Source organism: Rhinolophus ferrumequinum, chromosome 4 (assembly GCF_004115265.2).
Source record: "Rhinolophus ferrumequinum isolate MPI-CBG mRhiFer1 chromosome 4, mRhiFer1_v1.p, whole genome shotgun sequence".
Lineage (NCBI taxonomy): Eukaryota > Metazoa > Chordata > Mammalia > Chiroptera > Rhinolophidae > Rhinolophus > Rhinolophus ferrumequinum.
The window spans coordinates 76,391,380-76,408,522 of record NC_046287.1 but is presented as its reverse complement, the minus strand read 5'-3'; the positions used below and the strand labels follow the sequence as shown (position 1 = coordinate 76,408,522).

Sequence of the window (17,143 nt, the reverse complement as noted above, 5' to 3'; positions counted from 1 at the left end):
ATGAGATGAGGCATAAAGTACTAGTTACAGGGCCTGGCACATAGTAAATGCTCAATAAAGATTTACAACTACTGTTATTGCTATTATTATTATTTTTATTATTACTGTTTTTAAACTAGGAGCCTTCAAAGCTTTAACCCAAAGACATGAATAATGTGGGAATTTCAGTCACAATGACAGGGCCTGTGAATGAGCTCTTGAGAGGGCAAAAGGAATCTTCAAGTGTGCCACCACTTCAACCATATAGGCGGTGGTGTACGTCACACAAATGCAGCTCTAGCTCTGCACATCCATGAAATGATGGACTCGAAGTTCCTCGAGGTAGAAACTGTGTCTCGTTCACTATTGTGCCCCTAGCACCTAGTACAATGTCTGGCACATAGTGGGTGCACAGTACATGTTGCTCAGTGAGTAAATAATAGAAATAGTCTGATAGGAAAGCTTCTAAAAATCAGTCTTGTTTCCTGGCACCACAGCTACCAGAGCATTCCAATACAATTGCCGCAGTCATCATCCTAAGAGCATCATACATTGTTAGAATGATCATTAAAGTTTTGTTATTTACATTTAAATCTGAGACTCATTATTTTGCAAAACTATTTTGCTATTTTCAATTTTATGCAATGGTGATGTCATGGGTCACTCAATTCTCATCCTAGAAATTACAGAGTATCATGATATTCGATCATAGAACCTGGTAAAAGGGTTATACATTTGCAATGGGACCTGCAAATCAGTGATGTTCCTTTTTTCTTTCAGTTTTTCCGTTAAAGTTCTGTTACTCTAAAAGATATGAGTTATTTGAAGGAAGGTAAAGAAGGCTTAGATAAATACCATGTATGAATTATGTGATTATAAGGTTTCTGAACATGTTTCTCAAGAACATAACCATAAATATAGGGTTTCCAAAACTAAATCAAGGACACTCATACTGGGTGTGGTGAGGCAAGGGTTTCCAATCAAATTCCAGGCCTGGCCTTGCATTATATATGATAATGTGGTTTCTTGGATACTTAAAGGATTTAACAAAGAAAACTTTCTTTCCTGTTCACTGACACCTAAAATTATTTTAAGATGTGTCCGAGAGTAAATTGCAAATGACTTCAGTTGTTTCTCTAGAAGCAGAGATTTTTATAAAGATGCAGAGGAATTATAGTTTTAAAGAGATCCTGAGGGCACTGATCAAGGAGGGAAAGCAAAGGACTCAGAAAGAAGGACTGGGGACATAAAAACAAGGAAGGCCAAGGAAGAACCCCTTTGTTAAACTGCACTTTGGGGAAGCAAATGGTTATTTTCCATTTTATATATCTGTTTGTTTGCATATAATTAAATTAAATAATTGGGAAAAAATACTACAAAGTTAAACATAATCTTGATCCATTAGATTGACAATCAGTCAGGAAGCTTGAGGCTTGGTAACCTGAGAGAGATTTAATAAGAATCAATTAAAACAGCTTGTTATTTTTCAAAAAAACATTTGGAAAATTTCCCCTTAAACCAAAGAAATATAAAGAAACCTATATGGAAGGAAAGGAATGGAACTGCCTGGGTCCATTTGTAATGAATGATTTTTCTCACTAGCAATGAAGACTAGCAATTAAGTGTTACATTTATGAGAGTTTTTTTTTCTAATTAAACAGCACTATGATTAGGCATAGCTATGTGATATAAGTCCTAGATTTGGTCAGTAGGGATAATATACAGAAGGTGCCAAAAAAAAGTATACACATTTTAAGGAAGGAAAAAACTGTATTCAAATTGTAATACTCAATATACACCGATAACAAAAGATGAATACAAGTCATGTGTATATTTTTTTTTGGCATCCCTAGTATTAAAGAGTGCATCTTCAATTCTGAGATGAGAGGCACAAATCATGATATAAAATACACATGATTTCTAAATAATGCCAAATTATTACCTTTGGGACAAAAATTGCTAAATGATATGAAATTCAACTTTATTTGGGAACCCAGGAAGCCTAGAAAACTGGCATCCTGTTTAATGACAAGTGCTTACTGGTCTTTCATGCTGCAGAATCGATGACTTCCCAGGTTCATATTCAAAAATACTCCTGGGCTCAGAACGAAATTTTCTTGTGTCCACTTTTCGGTCTGGAGGATCCCAGTCATGCCTAGAAATAATCAACAAATTGCACATGAAAATAATTCTCTACGCTCAAAACAGGTGTAGATAACCACTCATTGTTTTCAAAGTTAATTTTGGTACAGATTTTTTTGAAAAGTCTTTTCAGGATGTAAAGTTAATCTGCTCAAAATGCCACATTTATATTTTGTTTTACATAAATGATTTAAAGAAAGCCATTTCTTTTATATTCTGTTTTCCTCTATTTTTTATTTAGTTTTTATTTTTATGCAATGATTATCCTCCTGCAGGCTCAAAAACTCACACAAGGGGTTTACACATATACAGCCAGAGATCTGCTAGTAAACCCTTGGGTCATACACAATGGCGGCTGTGTATATTTGTGTTTCGAATAAGTGGTGGTTATGCTCCATTAAGTTATATGAGTTTATCCCACCACTCTGTGACCAGGCATCCTTGATTTAAAGTGACAGGAGTAATGCACACGCCATGTTTGATCTTGTTTATCTTATAAATGGCACCACAGTTTGTGAAAAGTACAAAAGTATCACTTGGGTTATCATCCATAGGAGCAAGCTGTGGGGACAAGAGATCTTCCTTTGGTGTTAACCTTGATAAACCAGAGTCAGGTATCCATTCCATGCCATAGGAGACCTTGGAATCAGCTTTTTTCTCTGAACTACTATCCTTCGAGAGGCAGTCAAAGACGGGCTTGGAAAATAAAGCTTTTTAGGTAACTGGGGCGAAATAAGGCTTCCCGGGGGAAAATACCTTTTGAGGACAAAGGATTTTCTGACTATAGTTGGGGGCAATTCTCACCCATGGAATGGAATGGAATTCCGACTTCGTGACATGTTGAAATATAAGTGCTCTAAGAGACAGGAGAATTAGAGGCAAGTGCTGGCTTTCTAGTAAATTGATGAGTAATATTTAGCATGGGAGTTTTGAGCATGACATAAGACAATGTATATGGAAGCTACCTAGAAATGTTTAAGACATTAACATATTTCTTGATGAGATTTACTTTTACTAAACACCTAGGGTAAATAACACATTTAAATCTGAGATAATTTTGGTTCTGTTTTTTATGGCAGAGATACCAGATACTAGAGAATTAATTCTCAAATTTAAGACATCACACTTCTAAACACATAATTCATCATGAAATTGGTATTAAAATGAGACTCTCCTCACACATGCTGTGTCTATTTTCATGGTATCTTATACCCTATGTGATCGTCAGTTACTCTTAAAGGTACAATGAGGTGTGGAATATAATATTTTTGAGATAGGTATGATAGATCGATGCTTAATAACCAGTATTAATACTGAGTAATTCTTATGTCCTTATTTATTAATTGCCAATATAGCATGTGCTACAACTTTAGTCAGAGCTAAGTTTGAATCCTGGCTCGGACATACTAACTATATGAGCTGAGCAAGTTACTTTAATTTTTTAAATCACAGTTTCTTCCCCTCTAAAATGGCTTTTAAATAAAACATATCTCATTGGGCTGTTCTCAGAATTAAATGATACAATACAGGAAAAGTGCTTTAACTAATGCTTGGCTTATAGCAAACTCTCAATAGAGGTGACATAAATAGGATTATTAGTCATAATATTAACTTTTAAATGGTATAATAAAAGTGTGTTTATACACTTTTATTTTTATGAGAATAGTTTCTATAAAAATATTTCAGTGGGAAAATGGAAATTAGCGTCACATCAAAAAGCTGGTGGAAATGAGTCACAGTTAGACACTTATTAATTAATGTCTTATTTATGATTTATGAATAACCTTCCTGCTGTCAAAAAGGGTGTTTGTGTATCAGAGCAAATTTTACATTATTCATAGACCTAACATTTCAAATCTGAGGAAACTGAAACAACTGCATAGTCTCTGACCTGCTGTGCCAAAGGGAATACATGTCAATTATTTCTATTTTCTTGACTTTTTATATGCATTTGTCGATCAAAAAGTAGAGACTGTGCCCAGGTTACGTCAGGTCTAACTTAGGTTACTGTCATGTTATGAACCCAGCGTGTGAAAGGGTTTGCTACCATCTCAGGAGAGGTCAGTGTGGTACAAGCATTGACTAAGATGGCACATACAAGACTAATATGGCTATTCGTCTACTATCTCCATAAGGGAAGCACCAGCTCTTCTACCGAATGCCAAGTGGCCTTATAGCTTATACTAAGCTAAATACAGACCACTGGGTGGGGGGAAATGCCTCACTTTTCTGTTGAAGACCGATCTCTTGGTCGAAGTGGTGGGACTGGAGGAGGAACGTGTGGGGGAGGTGCGGGGGAGGAGGCGTCCTTGAAGACATCGGTGCCATTGTCCGAGTGGCTTTTGGAGAGGGGCCTGTAGGTCTGAGTCTTTGCAGCAGGATGTGACTGCGTGCTGTAGGGTGAGTTGTACAAGCCTGTCGTGAAACACAACAAAACAAAACAGGAGCAAATAAGATTTTTGAAGTGCATTAAATTATTTGTACTCCATAAAATAGCCAATGATTTTTACCGAAATTATAATCGATAAGTATAATCAGAATGCATGCATTGGGCAGTACGATCTTTTTCAATGTATTAATATTAATTTGGTCTTTATTAATATATTAATTTGTTATTTCTGTATTATATACACAAGCATTGATTATAAATCTTCTTGTCAATCTTCATCAATTATTTTGGAATTATTCAGACTTTCAGATTAGTACTAGGAATAACTTACAGGTACTTGGCAAATTTTCTCCTGGATAAGATAAACTAATGACATAGTTAAGATTTCAGAGGAAGATTAAAAATCCTTATCAGAACTGTTTCTAAACATCTTCTATTACTTTAACAGCTCTAATTTACATATAATAATTGACATGTTAATTGCAATCAGACAAAATATTGAGCAAGTTATATATGTGCTGTGCAAGGCTCACGGGACAGAAACTCTTAGTAAGCTTATAGTGCATCTTGGAGATGAGACAAATAGAAATTATGTGAACCCTGTAGGATTGGTTTGGGTGGATAGGGGGAAGCGGGTAGCAGAGATGGCATTAAAAAAAAAGAGCGAGGCAGAAAGAACAAGACAGAATAGTGGGCTGTGGGGTTAGTAGAAAGGAAAGAGACTAGTTGGGTCACTTTGTGTACTGATTAAATGGTAAAACTCTCTCTGAAGAGCTCTGCAAGGCTTTATGTACCTACTGTTCAATTTACTAATTACTAATGGATACAAAACTTCAATATTAAAAATAATTACAAAATTTCTGAATTTCCTTCAACCTCAGGCTTTTGAGAGAAGTCTGTTTTCACTCATTGGCTTCTGCTGAAGTTCCATGCAAACTGCCATGACAAATAGAGACAGTGTTTTGCCTCCATTCTATAGTCAGACTTCAGCTTTAGAGCTTCTTAAAAAGACAACGGGCCCCAAATGCGGTTGCCTATAAGGCCCTCAGCACCAAACCGAGACTTACTTAATTATTAGGCCTCTTCCAGAAATTGAACCTTAAACCAGTCAGTCAGGAATCACTAGTTAGGTCACCTGCCTGATGGACCCCAGCCATCCCCTAAAGGAAAGTGACCTTGCCATAACCGATCTGCTTTTTCACCTAGTGTAACTTCCGCTTTTTTTGCCTAGTGTAACTAACTTCCTTGTTTTTGCTCCCTTTTGCCTAGAAAGTCTTTCATTGTGCACAGGCCTGTGTACTGGCCTTCCGGTGTCAGGGAGGGGAGAACCTCATGCAGTTCTGAGGTCAGGCTGGCAAGGGGACCCCTAGCAAGGATGCAGCTGCTTAAGGAGTAGGGGGTGGGGAGTGAGACTGATCCTCAGAGCTTGCTCTAAAGTAAAGAAAATCAAACACCGTTCAATAGTCCAGAACCTGAGGCCGGGCAGGGACAGGAGGCCTTGTGTGGGATGCCCTGATGTGACATCTAGGAGAAAGCGATGATGAGAAAGATTTTTTAGGGGTTTCCTCACTCCATCCAGCCTGCAGCCACTTCACAAGATACGAACGCACTCAAATACAAGTAGAAATGCCTGGAATTGAAGTCAGTCCATTAGGACCATTGGCAACTCTGAGTCAGAAAAGTGGCCCGGCAAAGTGGGATTTTAAAAACTTCTTCAATGAATGGTTGCATTTTGCAGCAAAAGCATGGACAAGGTCACAAAATACTTTGCTTGACTTGTTTTTGTGAAGTGTATCTGAAAGATCTTACGCAATGGTAATCACTCTCTCCACTGATAAAAGGAGATCTTTATCTTATTTTGTACCCCTGTTACAGTATGTTCTTTCAGGCTGGCCTTCACACTTTGGTTCAAACATTCCTGAAGCTGAGAATAAACTAACAGTGGGAATGAATGAGATAAAACAGTATTAGTTCTCATTTCCATGAGAAAAGATCAATCCTTTTGTTATGCATGCTCTGAGAAAAGGAAAAAAAAAAAAGCATCCTCCAGATTGTATAAACTGAAGACATGCACTCAAACAGAGTGGTAAAAAAAGTGATTGTGAAGTTCTTTCAAGCAATGCAGGGCATAAAATATTCATTGCGAGCAAAGGAAACCCATCCTACCTGCATTATATGTATAAGGAGTATTATACATGTCTGTGTCATCATCTAGAAAACGAAACATAAATATTATGGAAATACACATTTGGTCACCATATCATAATAAGACAGCAGAACTTCAGAGAAACAACAGAAATTTGTTAGAAAACCAATGTATTTTGCCTAGTTCATAATACCATTTAATTTTTTTTTTCAAATATTGTTTTTTTTGCTGGGCCTCTGCAGTTTGACCTCTTATCTGTAACATATTTGCTCTGCTGCCCTCTTCGCAACGTACAAGGTCAGTCCTTGACCTCATTTCCTCAGGCAGCCTTCTCTTCTGGATCATGAATTTCCTTTCGTAAGTGCTTTAAATATCTCTTGTCAAGTCAATGAGACCTACCTATGCTCCCTCTCTGGATTAGGAGGAGACATATGTGGACAGAGGAATAATGAATCTGTCTAAGCAGACAACGCGCCACACCGGTTTAGACTGGATCAGGAAGGACGAAGGGAAGAGACCAGAGCACCTGGCACCCCTTCAAGGTCACCTTATAAGAAGCTTCGTGGCAGATCTGTGTGGGGCAGGAGAACAGGTATCTGTGATTTGAAGGCTGATGTAAGGAAGGATGTTGAAATGAGTGAGGGCCATGATGTTTGCTAGGGTCTTGACATTTTGCATGAACCAGAACTATATGAAAGGAGAGTATACATATACATCCTTCAACCCACAAGGATCTGATCAGAAGACAGAACAACATACATACCCGGCTTGTGCACCATGTGAATTTGCTTAAACATTGTCTTGTACCAGTCCTTCGGTCTGTCAACTGTCTGTAAAAGAAAATGTCCAGTAGTTACAAAACTGCTTCCAAATAAACATTTTTCCTCAATGTTTTTCTTTCTATATTTTATCTTTTTTAATAGCAAATTTCTGTTCTGTGATAAAAAAAATCTATTTCATGATGATAGTACCAGTAATTTATCCAGTTATGCATGCAGTTTGTAAATATATTACCCCTTGTTGCATTTAGGCTGAATTGGAACATTATATGTTATGGTTTTATTATTCCCAAATCATAGCTGTGCCCAGCACTGGACAGTTAATATTTGCACAAACATACTTATACAAAATTCACTGAATAAAAGTTATAGTGTTGTAATAGTTTGCCTCACTCCTTTGGTGATAATTATCATTATCTTGAAAACATTTTAGTGAGTGTTCTGTTCAAGACATTAATTTTAGAATTAACTAGGGAATATTTTTGACTAAAATTGTATTCTGATCAATTTAGAGAGATAGTAATTTGATATTTTCTAGTCTAAGTTACTAAAATACTAAACACAATCCAGAGTCTGAGAGCAAATCTAAAAATGTAGATATCGTTTCAAAAATTTGTAACATGATAATAAAATGTACGCAACATTTGCCTTTTAAATTGTAAATTCCTTGAGAATAGAAGCTCCTCCGTATGCAGCCCAGGCTTTTGACATGATAGAAACAGTGGGCTTTCGTGGAAATATGACATTAATGTCAGATCAACCTATATTCAAGTCTTCGTTCCTTTAATTACTGTTTTCTAGCAATATGAATTGCAGCAAGTTAGGTAACTTTGTAGAGCTCCAGCTTTCACCTCTGAAAAATGAAACAATTATGCCCACATCATAGGACTGTTATGGGAATTGAATGAGGTGATGTATACAAAAAGAATCCTAGGTATATAAAAAATGCTCAAGAAATAATAACTGTAGGAAATGGCAAATATTTATAGAATTAAACAATGAATGAATCCAGGTTTTTGGATGGAACTCTACGATACTGCATACCTGTGAAAGGAGACATATACCTTTATAATCATAATTAAAGATTTTGCTTGGTAACATCTTTATCTTGCCATTTCCAGAGCTACTAGGGCAAGAAACTCAACCATTCTGTGTAGAGTAACTAAATATACCAGATTTTCTGACACAATTCTTTTGATATAAAATATTGTGTTAGGATTGCTGCAAAAATACTCTTGTACTTGTTAGACTGAGGTTTGGTTTCGATTTTATATCTTGATGTTTATCTCAGAAATATGGTCATTGCGTTTTTCATGTGGAAATTGAAGGTTTTGTGCTATGTCTTTATTTATTTTAGTCTCTACAAAACTATGATTCTGGTAATCACCACAAATATAGATTAACATTAAGGGCTACTGATGTTGTTGCGAACCACCTCTTCGTTTATTCATGGCTCTTTCTACCATGGAGAAATTGAGGGGATTGTTGACTGATCTTATATTCAAATGGTGGGAGCTGCTGGGAGAGGGTGCAGTGGAGAAGCAGGATTCTAGCTATTATTTGCTGGCTTACACAAAATAGCTGAACAAGTATCTTCAAGGGACATTTATTTTCATGAGAGATCAATTTTTCTTCATTAAGCTTTATTTCCTTTGCAGTAGTTAGCATCAGAAAATAAGACATAACCTTGTGAAAAACTGTTTTCCAACCAAACCTGGACACAACCAGTGGCAACAAGGATGCCTAATAAGTAAGTTATAGCACTGTATATGGCAATGTATCTTGACAAACAGCATTTTTTTCTTCCCTTGCTAGAGGGCACATATCAGGCAGGATCACAGTTCTGCCATCTGCTAGCTTTATATGGTGAGCACAGAGATGCCAGAAATGCCCAGTCAGTTGGCAACGAGGAACAGGAGACTGGTAAAAGGGAATACTAAAACCCTGTGTCCGTTTCTAAAAGAAGTCCTCTAAGCATTTAAAATTCCTTGTATAAATGCCATCATGGAAGTTGTTATGGCTAATACTAAAATTAAGTCAATGGAAGTCTACCCAAATTTGAGGACATTTACTTCTGTGTGTTCTCCGAACTTGTTTTACACAGACAGTAACTACTAGTAATTCACTATGCAGTTGTTTTCTACAACCTTTGCTGAATATACCTGAATGTTTGCATTGTGACATCAGAGCTCAACACTGATTTAACATGCAAAGATTTCCAGAAAAAGAAAAGGCCTTATTTTCTACACACCAGTATATAGTTATTCTATTCTCTTTTTTCTTCTTTTTTTTTTTGCTCCTTGCCAGTTTTGAAATGCTCAAATGGCATTGTATTTGAACTAGGAGAAAAGAGTGTTGTATTTTACTTAACTAGCTGCCTGTAATTAGACGATCTCACGGGATCTGAACTCTAGCGGTTTTTGTTGTTGTAGCTAATAAGACTGGCAGTAAAAGGCTAACACAGATGTCCCAGGTCACATGAGAGAAGGCAGTCTGGGGAACTGCTTTCCTTCGTTCAAATAAGTCAAAGGTACATTTGTTGACTCTTGGTATTCTAGAGTTTCTGGGTTACTTTACAAAATTGTTTCCTCAGTATATGCTGGTTGTCTAAAATGAGACTATAACATGATACATTGAGACAGCACTGCTTTTGGTGTACACACTCATCAGAGAGTCCATGTGAAGCAATTTGAGTCTGATAATCATTACTTTCTACGCGGATGAGAAAGAAAAACAACCTTGGAGATTTTTGGCCTGCTGTGGCTCAGAGATGGCCTGACTCGACATTTATAAACACAGCTATACTTGGGATGAGCTTGGCAAGGCTGGGAAATAGGAAATGTGAATAAGAGTCTTCTCAGACCTATACCTTCTTTGTAGAGTTTTAAAAGCCTAAATAGGAGCACAACTGTATATAAAAATTATGGTTCCTTATAAGGAACTGCTGGGTTGCTTATATTTCATTTTCTATTTTGCAGAAAGAAAACTAGTGTTTCGTATATGTGTTTGCTTATGCGTATCTAAATATGCTTTTGATTTGGCAGTAGATAAACAATATAAACATCTTAATATTACTTGATTTTGACTATTTACATCTCAGTTTTTTTCCATTTAAAAACTAATGAGCAAGGCCTTGCTATTTAAGAGAATTATGTTTTATGGATTATAAAAAGGTCCAGCTTTGCATGTTCATTTTTATATATCATTTGTTGACTTAGAAACACACTTAAAAACATACCAGAGGTCTCAGATAAATTCTTTTTAGACAGCATCTATAACTACATAGAATTAAGGATCTCCTAATTTGTGTACATACCATGCTTCAAAGGTCAATGAAGCAAAACCCATGACACTATACCTGTCACACTGTATTCTACGTTATTTTAAAAAATTCAAATTGAACCATTTGAGTCAGAAATCTTAAAAAGGAAACAAATGGCAAAACACTGTCACCAGAAACATGTACTCATCATAAGATTAAGAATGTAAGTCATGACCCCTGAACTTTTTCTATCACTTAAATATGACAATCATCAGTTCCAACATAGATTTTTTTCAGGACTTTGTAATTAGTTACATTCAACGTTCTCAGAATCTAACGAGTATAAAACCCAGAGCAACAGCTATACAAATTTACTTTGTAGCTTCCATTTCTAATACTGATGCTTGGAGTAATCAATTGTTAACCCTTTTCTCTGGATATAGAACACCGAATCCCCATAAAATAAATGCAAATTCAAAGAGAGAAGAAACCCCCCCCACACGTTGTCTTTAGTTCTCATTGGGTGTTTCCGATCGTGCCACTGCTTTTTTCTGATCTCTTTCTCATTCCTCTCCTCTATCCACTACTGTCGTTGGTCCCCCAGGTTTGCATTCCAGGATAGTAGCTCTTGGCAACATCCCAGCCAGGTATGTGGATGTTGCGGACAAGTGTTCGCAGCCTGAGCTCCATTCTCGCACCCCCTCCCCACACACACTCACTTTCACCTGCAAAGGTGCTGCTGCTGCTCTCATCTTGGTTCCCAAGTCCTCCTTCTTGCGGCTAGCACAAACCTTCTCTTCAAGTGGACTGGGTCAGCAAGCAGCTGCCTGCCCAAGCTCTCAATAGCCGCCTCTGCTACTGCTGAGCTTTGCCAGAAGGGGCTGCCCTGACACACTGAGCAATGTTTTGGCAGAGTTTAAAGACTAAAAAAAAACAATCCAAACACTTTTACTTATCATCTGGAGAGCTCTCAGCAGGCACAGCTGAAGAGGGACCCTAAAATGTGTATTTTTCTTCAGTTTTTCCTTCTTATGACATTAACTCTCTTCACTCCAATCATCTCACCTCCCAACTCCCAAGTCACAGCTCTGCATCTCCTGGTGTTAACATACATCCATTTCCAGAAACAAATCACTGGTTTATTTGCAATGCACGTGGGAATTCAATGCAGCCACCGAATGCACATTTTCTCCTTCCTTCTCTTTCCTGTCTAGTGCCCTAACACTCTTTGGTTAAAGGTAAAACAAAACATACTTTTATCACTTACCAAAATCACAATTTTCATGATTTTTAATTAAAATGGAAAAATAGATGCTGTGATTATCTTCAACTGTCACACAGCATAATATTCACGAGAACTCAGATGGCACAGAGGGCAATCCTCATTATGTAAGACCATAGGGATGCACAAAGCCACGGACAAACCATTCTTTGGAGAGTGTGTGCACAGCCCCGGAGCTGTGACGTGCACACTGGCATCTCCTACCGTTCTAATGGCCGTGGGGATTCCGGATTCGTCCACAGGCCCGATCCCTGGGTAATGTGGGGCTTTGATGACTGTCACTCTCTTCTCTTCCTCTGAGGATCTGTACAGCGGTATAGAGCCATCCAGGGATTGTGCGTGCTGGGGATATGTCTCTGTGGAATCTGTGGAGAAAATGTGGTGAAATATAATGTATCGGATGCACAAGGAATCATAAATTCACGGTGCCTCTTGTATATTTACGCCAACTGTGACGTAGTCTGCATTTCCATTGCCACCTCTTTTAACTCATTTACCTTCCATTTGAGCCACTCGTTGTCAACATGGAGATGTATGTTGAATAAACTTTTAACAAGAAGACCCTCACCATTTTATGAGAGAGGGTGGGGGAAGAATAACATTTGTTGGAAGACCCTGTGACTGTGGGGCAGCCACTGTAAGAAGGCACTTTCTATGCGTTATCTCATCTCATCCCTCTAGTAATCTTGGGGGGGGGGATCCATTTTATAGGTTAAGGGGCAGAAATGGAGACAAGTCTAGTAATTTCCATCAGCTCATAGTTTACATTAATATTCTGTTTGTGAAACTGCTGGCTACTGTTATTTAAAGGACTGAAATGTACTCTTGGGACGAAAGTTATGACTGTTGAGTCTATGACAGCAATTTTATAAAAGTAAAGTGAAAACAAAAATTGCATTAAGAAATCTTCTCATCCAAACATATGCCTGGATGTGAAGGCTTAGGGGTAAATCAGTGATTTAAAATTATTAGTATTAATTTTTATTTAAGGAGCCATGACGGCCATATCTTTACTTTTACTTTAAAGTACCAAAACCCATGACTTTTTTGCCCCTTGAGTACGAAACTTGCCCTAAGCACATAAATTAGATGAGTTTTATCATACTCCTCCTATCTTCATGCCATCTTTATTAACTTTTAGTTTAATTTCTTAAGAAACAGAGAGGATGTAGTGTGGTTCTTTTTCTCATGTGGTTTGTACTATATATTCCACTTACTCTTAGTTCACAGATATTTATGAAAATCAACAGTATTACTATGCATATGGTATAATTGATAATACAATTTTCTGGGTTTTTTTTTTAACAATAAATTTCCAATTTTTGGTGACTAAAAATGATCTTTGCCATGGTTTGTCAGACCTGTCACTCAGAAAGTTCTCTTTTTATGTGGATATGGAAAAGTATGAATATTTCAGGGTGGCAGTGATTGATTATATGTATATATATATGAGATATATGTATGTATCTCAAAAGATATAACTGTTTTTGCAGCAAATTTATATAAAACTTCATAATCAAGATTTTAAAAATTTAACTCATTCTGAATAGATAAGACCCCTGAAAGCTAAAATCTATTTTAACATTTATAATTGCTATTACTATTATTATGACTATTTCCAATTTGGTTTGCAATAGAAAAGCATTTTCAATTCATTTCTGATGAAAAATGAATAAAGCTAGGACTAAAACTGCTTTATGTGCCCTTGTATGTAAAAGTAATTAATATCCTTCCCAAGCAACTCCAAAGTCAGACACAATGTAATATTTGACTCTCATTTTCCATTTAATCACAAAGAGGACAACCATGAAGCTAGTATTTATATCAAACAGCAATGTTTTTAAGCACCTAATATGTACAAAGTCCCAACCTAAGCAAACAATATTAACTCTGTCTTCATCTATGGATCATAAGAGTCTATGAACTTATAGCTTACATAAATTAGCCTTTTATTATGCTCTTATATGGTCTACTAACTCTCATGTTTGAAGTCTTTTGTCTTCAACTACATATAAAGTTCCTCTAGGGCAGGACAGATTTGTATATTCTGCTTAGGACCTATCTCAGCACTAGCCAACTAGAATTTGTTCAACGTATAGATAGGGAATTTCTTTCCATGTAGTTTAGTTTACATGTAAAAATCTACCCATTGATATGTTCTGATATAAAAGCCTATCTACATTCAAGTAATTATATATTTTGTTTGTTGGTATGGGAGGGACAGAATTGAAAGGCAAGGGGAACAAAGAGTCAAATAATAATTGATAATCATTTGGGAAAATATTACTGCTAGAATAATTTGTCGAGTTTTACTACAGATGTGTGATGATGGTGCAAAGCTCTGTAAAAAAAATCTAGATATAATAGGCTCCCATTATAATACCACACCAAGGACTGATTTTTTTAAGGGCAATATTTTGGCACAAGTACATTCTACTTTTTTCTACTCTGAAAGGACATCATTATAAGATTCACAGATGATCCCAGAAGCAGCATTAGAGAAGGCACAAGCATATTTAGTCTTTACTCTAACGAGTCCCAAGGCTACATGTAAGCGTTACAGTTATGGAGGTTTTGTTGACACGGAAGTTGAGTTCCACAATGCACGTGCTGAATGTCACTGGGTAAACTAATAACATCATGTTCTTTCAGTGCGCTCTGTTGGGAAAAAGGAAGTACTGCCTGCTGGCAAAGAGGAAATGGGAGTTAAAGCCCTATGTTCCAGTTTCTTTCTCTCTGTTGTTGATTGGTGGTGGCTGGATGGTCCTCTCCTACTTTTGTGAGAGGTGAGCTGTGGTCACGTGGTCCTCTGCCTTCCTCTCTAATTCCTGCTGCTCTGCAAGCCTTCCAATTGTTCAACATCGTGAAACTTTTTACAGCTTGAATTCAGATTGGTTTGATTTAGTCTGTTTATTTTTTAATGTTTTGGGTTTGTTTGTTTTTTTAACATTTTTTAGAAACTAAGAAATATTTATTGCATTATTTTCTAAGTGTATTTTGCCACGTAATAGTGTTTCTAACATTATATAGCACAGTTTCTTTTCCAGGAAGCGTCAAAGAGTACATGAGCCCCATGAAATTATGTGCTTAACATTTTTTATGAATGTTCAAATGTTCTTTTTGTTTCTAGAAGAGAGCTATATCTTTCATCTAATTCTTAATTCCCAAAAGATTAAGAATTATGTCTCCATGAAATTCTGGAATCGTCATTGAAAGGAACTCACATCCTGGCTGATGGTCTTCTGGCTTCACTATGAATAGTAGTTTACTACTTTGTGAGGCAGTGGTTTAGTATTTACTACTTCATGAGGTAGCCTGTCCCCTTGTTAGACAGTTTTAACTGTGAAGCAATTCTTCTTTATGTATACCAAAAGAATTTTCTATAATGAAAGCTCTTTAGCAAAAGAAGGGCTACCTACAACATGGATAGTATTTGCCATCCCTGGAAATGTACCGTGACTGTTCCGGTGATGTGAACTCTCCTCTCCCTGACTGCCCATTTCTTTCTTGCTACACCACCACACTTAATATCTAACAGCCTTCATCATCTTGGAATAGAAGCAGTCATCATCTTGGAATAGCGGGGTGCCTACTTTCTCCAATGTTGAATCCATGCAGTTCCTAATTCCTCCTCTAAGATAGAATAATTAAAAAGTGAAGTGTAAAGTGTTTCATCCTCCTTTTTGAAAAACGACTTTGATGCTTTAAGTTTTTCTCATGTGGTTTGTACTTACTACATTGAAATTGTCACGAAAACCATGACAATTAAATGACTTACCAAGTGACCGGCCATGCTGCATGATAATGCTTGAATTGAGGGAGCCTGGCAGAGAGTAGGCTGAAGGGGAAAACGGCCTTTGATAGTAACTCATTGGACTCACAGCACCTCCAGAGTTTCCATTCACGGTTATCTGGCTCTGAAAGTGTAAAGACATCTCGTTAAAGCACATTGTCTGCTGTAAACATGATTCCTTCATATGACCATAGAAGACTTCCATTCAAATGACAGTAATCATCTGTCAAGTTTTTATTTACTTTGAAAATTGATGTCTAGAGGGACAGGTTACATATCTTCCGTGTCTTCTCTATCTTCCTTTATTTCTGAAAATCACTCTCATAGATGGCAGAGGGCACAGGAGGTAATTAAGAAGAATGGAAGCAGTTGACTAGTGGGCGTGCCACTCTGCCAACAGAGATACCAAAAGGTGTCAGTGGGAGTCAGTAGAACATAGATGTGAAGGGCAAATTTGTTCTTACAGTCTTGAGTTAAGTAGTCAGAACTCTATCACCCTGCTCTGTATGTGGGATTCAAAATGAATGTTCTTTGCCTTGAGGAAAGGAATTGATTCTCAGACGTAGTCAGGGATATCCTCTGGTGAATAAATGTTTCCAGGGCAAGGTGATTGATATAAGGAACACAGCTGTTTGGATTTATACATCATAAAGCAATCTATTCTAGAAGAATCAAAAAGACACATTAAACCACAGGATTCTCCCTCCTCCAATTTTACTTAGCACTTTATGGGCCTCTGTTTGGTTTCTTAATAATTTATTGTTTTGATTGCTTTATATATGAGTATTTTATATCCCCAATGGTCTTTCAAGCTTCTTGTTGGAGATAGTCATATATATGCTTTTTTATATACGTATTTTTATAACATGAGGCTTGGTGCTAATAACACAGTACATATTCAATAGATACATATTCTAATTGAATTAATCAGCTTAGTTCACAGAGGTGGAGATCCCCACTACGAAGCATGCCTATCTGTCCACAGCACAGCACTGAGCACTGTGGAGATTACATAAAGCATGCGAATGAAACAAAACATTAGTAAACATTTAGTTAAAATGGCCTTACAGCTGAATGCACAGAAACACACACGTGCACACAGACAATGAACCAGGATTTGTGAACTTTTTCTACTTATTTTCAAACAAAATAAACTTCTGTTATACAGGCCGGAAACAAACATACATGCACACTTAATTGCATATTTCCATGATTTTTCACTTTAAAACAGGTATGTTGTCCAATGACCTAGCATAAACCTAATTCCATTACTGTATAACCATACCACATCTGTCCTAAAGTCAATAAACATTTCATTACGATGGTTGTGTTTATTGATTAAGTACTTCTCTAAGCTGTTACAGAAATTAC

The 17,143-nt window shown here is 36.9% G+C and overlaps 1 protein-coding gene across 30 annotated transcripts in view; it reads right to left on the bottom strand.

The window, feature by feature from the left end:
- Positions 1–17,143, bottom strand: part of SORBS2 (sorbin and SH3 domain containing 2) — a 312,931-nt gene that overhangs the window by 54,644 nt on the left and 241,144 nt on the right. For 21 of the 30 annotated variants that reach the window (XM_033103959.1, XM_033103958.1, XM_033103960.1 and 18 more), the window contains 6 exons: positions 15,758–15,896; positions 12,184–12,344; positions 7,420–7,486; positions 6,677–6,721; positions 4,347–4,536; positions 2,020–2,134 (listed from right to left, as the gene is read on the bottom strand). In XM_033103959.1, the coding sequence (XP_032959850.1) occupies positions 2,020–2,134; positions 4,347–4,536; positions 6,677–6,721; positions 7,420–7,486; positions 12,184–12,344; positions 15,758–15,896 (717 nt within the window). Of the gene's footprint in view, positions 1–2,019; positions 2,135–4,346; positions 4,537–6,676; positions 6,722–7,419; positions 7,487–11,422; positions 11,780–12,183; positions 12,345–15,757; positions 15,897–17,143 lie in introns of those variants that run through there. The other 9 variants (XM_033103963.1, XM_033103975.1, XM_033103985.1 and 6 more) reach the window with 5 other exon arrangements.